This window comes from Triticum dicoccoides, chromosome 2B (assembly GCF_002162155.2).
Source record: "Triticum dicoccoides isolate Atlit2015 ecotype Zavitan chromosome 2B, WEW_v2.0, whole genome shotgun sequence".
Taxonomy (NCBI): Eukaryota; Viridiplantae; Streptophyta; class Magnoliopsida; order Poales; family Poaceae; genus Triticum; species Triticum dicoccoides.
Window position 1 is genome coordinate 624,212,341 of NC_041383.1, and position 6,719 is coordinate 624,219,059.

Here is a 6,719-nt window from a genome sequence, read left to right on the forward strand (position 1 = left end):
CGTCTGGGTCTCGATCCAGTATGTACGTATCCGCGCGCTCGTCTCTTCCGAACCGCAACAGGCCACCGGCTTGCAGCCGCGCGCGGACTGAAAATCCAAGCCTCTGAATTTCTTCTCTGCGCTAGCAGCCGATGCAAACTTCTTTATCAGTCACTACCATGAATGCCCTGGCATATGAAGTAGTACGTTTTAGCTCAAGGTCGCCCGAAGCCAATGGCAAGTTGCCACCGCAAAACTCCACTAGTTTGGGAGTTTACAATAGTTAGGAGGGAACAAAAAGCATATCCAATTGTTGCATGGATCGCCTACTGCGGCGAAGGATTCCAAGATACTGCCGCAGGTGGCCAAATGTTGCACCTCATTTTGCTTATAATAGTCGTGTCATTCCTCGCGCCGTCTTGGGCGCGCGCACGGGTGTATAAATAGGCATGCTAATGCCACGTTCTAATGACCGCTCATACCAGAGACCGACCACCACCGAGAGGAAGCGGGGAGGACGGCAGAGCGCGAGGTAAGCGGAGCTCCATCGACCCAATGGCCGGCCATGGCGGGCCGTTCGCGCTCGTCGCGCTGTGCGTGCTCAAGCTCGCGCTGCGAGGCGCCGGCGCCAGCGACGGCCCCTCATCCGCACCCGCACCTGCCCCCGGCCCCGCCCCGGAGCGGCTCGTGCCGGCCATCTTCGTGTTCGGGGACTCGACGGTGGACGTCGGCAACAACAACAAGCTGCCGGACTGCACGCCCGCATGCAGGGCCAACTACCCGAAGTACGGCGTCGACTACCCCTCCCACGAGCCCACCGGCCGCTTCAGCAATGGCTACAACCTTGCTGACCAGCTAGGTGCCGTCAAAACTTACTTCACCCTTCAGTTTTACTAGTATCTTACCTATTTGTTAGAGGAGTTCAATGCACAGGGAAACTGAATGGGCTTACTGAGCACGTGAAAAATCTATGTTGTCGCGCCAGTAACGATCCAACGAAACCGTGAAAGGCTGCTGTCCTTGAGTCACGGGGTGACGATCTTGGCACTAGGCGCCAAATACATTTAGTTAACCTTTTCTTTCTGCTTGAAAAAAGGCCTTTCAGTCGCCTGAAGCAGACTATAGACAGAACAGTGAAACCTCGTACGTACGATTTGACGTTGTCGGGAGTAAACAAAGAAACCAGTCCAGATAACCAATGCAACCGGAGAAAACCGGAGTAGACAAATACATGTGAGCATAGCAACTGGAACTGGGTTAAGTTAGTTTTGTGTTCATTTGTTGAAGTATTCCCCTTATTACGGAAAAAAAGCCAATTAGGGAGTACCCCTAGATTACTAGATGATACCCCACAATGTTTAGCAATATATTAAATGAGAATTGGTTGTACATGAATATGTAGAGTAATAATATGACAACTAAAACTGAAATAAATATGATTTGTGGTGTTTGGTTATTGTATAACTAGGCAATTTCCCCGCACGTTGCTGCGGGAATATAGAGATTTATTACAAATGACTTATATATGAAGGAAAAGATCTAAATCAAAACCTACTAATTTTAATATGTAAATATTCCGTACTTGCATCTGTGTAAACCAGGGCATTTCACAACCTTTAGGAAGTAAGTAAACTAAATAATTATCTAGTCTACTACATATGTCCAGTGACAAAAATAAACATATTGGTATGCTTTGCACGGGCTGAAAAAAATGTTAGTGTATGGTGAAGTGGGATGCTTGCATGTTGGGAGAATTGGTGATAATGGAATAAGGTTTGCATGTGGGCTGAAAAATATTGTTAGTAGATGTTGAGGCTGCACACTTGGTGAGGTGGATGGCTTGCATGTTGAGAGAATTAGAAGTAGTGAGGATCAACTATTAAGGTACTATAGATATAAATATCATAATAGAATGTAAATTCTCATTCATGTTTGCATGTTGAGGTGCCTTTTTATTATGCATGGTTGATTGTTGTGGTGGGCCTTTTTTCATGCATGTTGAATGATGAGGTGGCATACTTGCATGTTGAGAGAAATAGATTAGCGGGAGTTGGCTACTTAGATATAGAAGATTACCCCAAGCACTCTGGTGGCGTCACCTTGGCACAACGTATGTGTTGAACTAGCCATGCCGATGGTCCCACCAGTAAATCGGCCACATAGTGGATTAGGTTTCCAAACTATAACCTCGACTGGTTTCACGGTGTGACTCACCATGTCATCCTCAACACAAGCAAAAATCGCCAACAACACTAGCTCTTGCATATGAGCTCACTTTGCTCACACACTTTCCACTATCCCTGAACCCTAGAAGCTCTTGCAGCCTCAACAACGACCCCATTATTGCTGGAGGCAAGGGCAACTCTTAGCCCTGGTTTTCCTTCCTACCACCTCAAATTCTAGTTATAGGCCTTGTGGTTGCGGCCGAGGACCGGAAGCAAATCATTAGAGCATCTACAGCCGGACTCAAATCCGACCCCTCAAACGCCCGCGGACGCGCCCGGGCACGTCCGTGGACAGTGACCAGTCACATCTCAAATAATTGATTCCACAACCGGATACCTCAAATTAAAAATCTCAAATGCATACTATTTCATGCAACGCAAACCTAATCTTAAGCAGATCTCGTTCGACTCCTTCGTGCCCATGTTCAGCGGCCGGCTGCGCCCCTCAGATTGTTGGTCCGGTCGCCGACGAGGTAGATTAGGACATGGGACATGGCCCAGCTCACGGGACTGAAGGTGCCGCTGTCTCCCATGCCCTATTCCTCCCAGGAGCGGCGGAGCTTAAGCCGAACGGTCATCTCCTCCTTGGGGTTGCATGGGATGAGTTCGGGGTCGACGGATCTGGAGGTGTAGGAAACGGATCCGCTGCCCGCCGTGCCGGAGAAGGCCGGAGATCGCCGGACGAGAGCTTGGGTGGGAGATGGAAGTGGCTAGGGTTTGATCTGGGGAGCGGACGGGGAGGACTATGTGGGGTCGGGTGAGCTATCGTGGGCCGGGTATGACGTGGCGGACGCGTCCGGCCGCGCTCGGGCCTTCCCATATCTGCTTCATATTTGGACTGGATAAGAGGGGTGCCGGTCAGCCCGGACTTTTGAGGCGGATTTGAGGCATTCGTCTGTAGATGCTCTTACATGATATAATCATAGTGTACATAATGTTGAACTTTATGCATTCTCTAAGTGTCATTCTTTTTTGGAAAACAGGAAGTGCCACAAAGGACCCAACTGGCATTAACATAACAAAATTATTACGGCACAACCTTTAAAGGGACATGGAGGAAATAGAAAAAATTAAACAAGTCCTTCTAATCAACAAAAAAGATCTCCAAGTAAACTCCTACAAAGCAATCAAGTTCCTAAGCTCTACGAGCAATCTTCTTCTATTTACTATGGAACACAAATCAAATGATAGTTAAAAAAACAAGGAGATATCGCAGCAACTTCAGCGAATTTGGCAACAACAACAAAAAAAACTCAAATTGTCTGAACCCTCATCCCCAAATTCACATATTCCTAGCTCGGCTCAGTCTGCAGTTAATGAAACGAGTTGTGTTGTGCTTGTTTTAGAATCGGTTGTGGAAATGACTATACAAGTAGGTACAAGTATGTCAAACAAACACTAAAATGGAAAAAGAAAAGTGAGAATGCACCGTAGTGCCAGACACAATGTTTAGTCTTTTAGGCCTTGTACAATACAAAATATTTGTATAGGTGCTGAGTAAAATAAATCAAGTTTTTCTTAAGCATCCCTACTTGCTTCTTTTTTTTGGTATCCCTACTTGCTTCTACAGTAGAGATGTCTAATTAAACATCTATTATTTATAAATATCGGTGCTTTAAGTAAAAAAATCGGTTTATTTGTCTAACACTTCCTCCAAGTATCTTGCACTCTGCAAGGCCTATAGGCTATAGCGGGCCTGCCGGGGGGATTCTCTTATAAAATATTATATATGGTGACATAAAAAGTAGTAAAAGTAAATGTCAAGTGTATATGAATTTTGATTTTGCTAACCACATGTTCCATGCGGAAAAGCAAATGTCAAGTCTAGTTGTTTAAAAGAAATTTCTGAGCCACTGAGCATTAGCACCTCAGCTAAAATTTGACGTTCTTTTGTGGTTCCTTCATTGTTCGCAAAGTACTCTTGCAAAGACTATTAAGGTGACCAACTTGTTGTATGTTTCGACGACCAGCTCAGTTTCTTGGATTCGACGAGAGCCCACCTGCTTTCCAATCCCTCCCGGAGAAGGGCATCGCTCGACAGATGAAAAACGGCATCAACTTCGCATCGGGGGGTTCAGGCCTACAGAATAAAACCGGCCAAAAACTTGTACGCACAGCAGTGACTTACTCTGTTCTCAGCCAAATTGTTCGATACATAACGAAGTCACGGGCTCCGTTTTCTTTGCGCAGTGTGGGCAACTGCTCTGCATGGCCGACCAAGTCGAGAAGTTCACGTCGGCCGTGGAGAAGATGGGGAAGGGCTCGGGCGACCTGCTCTCCAGATCCCTCTTCTTCATCAGCGTCGGCAGCAACGACCTGTTCGAGTACACCGACCCCGACAGCCCGCCCCCTAACCGCAACGACACCGCCTTCTTGGAAAGCCTGGTCGCATACTACAGGGGCTACCTGGAGGACTTGCACGCCGCCGGGGCGAGGAAGTTCAGCATCATCAGCCCGGCGCTGGTGGGGTGCTGCCCGTCGCAGAGGGCGATCGCCAAGAAACACGATGACATCGACGAGTTCGGCTGCTTCGGGGCGGCGAACAACCTCTCCAGGCAGCTGTACCCCATGATAGCCTCGATGCTCCAGGACCTCAGCCGAGATCGGGCCGGCATGAACTACTCCGTCTGCGACTCGGCGACGATGGCCGAAATGATCTTCAAACCCGGCGGCGGAGCTGGCTTCGGTATGTCGGCAACACCCTCGCATGTTACTTGAAACAGTAAAGTCTCGGCATGATGTTAATAGCGGGTCGTTGATTTTCGGCAGACCTGACGGTGCTAGACACGGCGTGCTGCGGCGGCGCGGGCAAGTGCAACTCCTCCGCCAAGCTCTGCCACAACCGCGACAACTATATGTTCTGGGACAGCTACCATCCGACGAAAGCCGCGTCGGGTCTGGCCGCGATGGCGCTCTTCAGCGACCCCGGCATGTACGTCCACCCCATCAACGTGGAGGCGCTGGCGGAGTTGTAGTGTGGAGGACCGTGAGCGATCTGGCCGTGTGTGCTTAGACAGTTTTTATCGAACCAAAAACTTAATTTCCAAATAGCCGCCTCAAAGCATATCTTCCAAACAAATTCTGAGTTTTTTTAGGTTGCATTTCTAATCGATCCCCAGAACTTAATTTCCTAAAACTTTCCTTTTATTATCTCTCTCGTCCTGTTGCGTATGTAGATATCATTTCGGCGTACATTGCAAAAACATTTCGATTGTGAATGCACGAAATCAATTTCAAATCACACATGTTCATGAATTGTACCGCAAGCAACAACACAGTTCATCTAAGAAGTGCTTGGATGTAGGTCACATGCTCATTGAGTGGCACACCATTCAGTAGCATTTCGTCTACTTGCTCAACACAACATATCCTCCAGATGCATTTTACTTCACTCGCATCCCAATGATTGGGGAGTGAAATATTTGTGAGATTGGCCCCGCCCTTCACCATGCGGCGATAGTGCTCCCCAATTCATCTCCAAGATACACATTCATCCATGAATAGCACAATGCCATGTCCTTTTCAGTTGTTGTCGGTGTCAAAACCGACAGATTTAGGGTAGGGAGCCTGAGTTGTGAGATCGGATCAATGGATAACAAGAGACAAGGAACACACGATCTTTACCCAGGTTCGGCCCTCTCTATGGAGGTAAAAACCTACGTCTTGCTCTTACTTATATTATTGGAGTATCGAAATACAGAGTTGATATACCTCCAGATCGTGAGTTGTGGTCTAACCCTAGGGGTATAGTGACGATGAATGTATGGATGTCCCTTCACGGGCTAAACCCTATGGTTTATATAGGCACCAGGGGTATCTAGGGCTACGCATGGTCGGTTGCCATTTATATATTACATGCCTAATCTAATCAGATATACTTGAAGTACATGCCAAGTCTTCGGCTGGGGCAAATTGAAGGCCTCTGAAGTCCTTCCTCCTTGATGGGCTGGAAGTCCGGCCCATGCATGAGAACACCCGGGTTAGGACCCCTTAGTCCAGGACACCGTCAGTAGCCCCCCGAACTTGTCTTCGAAGCCGAGATTGATAGCCTTCACGGGATAACGTCTTCGGCTTGGCAGGCAAGTTCCACGTCCTTGGCTATGTACCGCCCAAAGCTCATGCGTCCTTAGATGATTAATGCCTCCCTTCTTACAAGGGCCCCAACAAATATAGCCATGCGCTACCCAAAACGCACCTTTATCTATCCGAAGTGCGGGGCTCGCTTAGTCCCGAAGAGTACCAGCGTAGGTGAGCTCGGCGGTCAATCACTGACAACTTTACTGAAGCGTCACCGCCTATGACATCATATGTGTTAGTTATTACTTATTCGAATCATGGTTCAACGTAACCTCTTACTAGCACGTCGTACCAAAACAGAGATCGTGCCCCGCATTTTAGGGGATATGATCAATCAATTATTTCACCACAAGCGGCCATAACGGCACGATAGACCGAAATGTGGCAATTTTTACGGCACAACGGAGGGACGCTTCGCCTTTTACTGGCCTACAAAGA

General features: G+C 48.0%; 1 protein-coding gene across 1 annotated transcript; it reads left to right on the forward strand.

The window, feature by feature from the left end:
• The first annotated feature begins 534 nt into the window (after positions 1 to 534).
• Positions 535 to 5,351, forward strand: LOC119368134 (GDSL esterase/lipase At5g55050-like). Its single transcript, XM_037633470.1, has 4 exons — positions 535 to 838; positions 4,175 to 4,311; positions 4,395 to 4,890; positions 4,974 to 5,351. The coding sequence occupies exons 1-4, from the start codon at positions 535 to 537 to the stop codon at positions 5,177 to 5,179; spliced, it is 1,143 nt and encodes a 380-aa protein (XP_037489367.1). The 3' UTR covers positions 5,180 to 5,351.
• The last annotated feature ends 1,368 nt before the right edge of the window (positions 5,352 to 6,719 follow it).

Excerpts from the sequence above, each read along its gene's own strand:
- LOC119368134 (XM_037633470.1), top strand. The coding sequence starts at position 535 with ATGGCCGGCCATGGCGGGCCGTTCGCGCTCGTCGCGCTGTGCGTGCTC. Across the intron at positions 839-4,174 it reads CAACCTTGCTGACCAGCTAG|CTCAGTTTCTTGGATTCGAC; the intron begins GTGCCGTCAAAA and ends TTCGACGACCAG. Across the intron at positions 4,312-4,394 it reads ATAAAACCGGCCAAAAACTT|TGTGGGCAACTGCTCTGCAT; the intron begins GTACGCACAGCA and ends TTCTTTGCGCAG.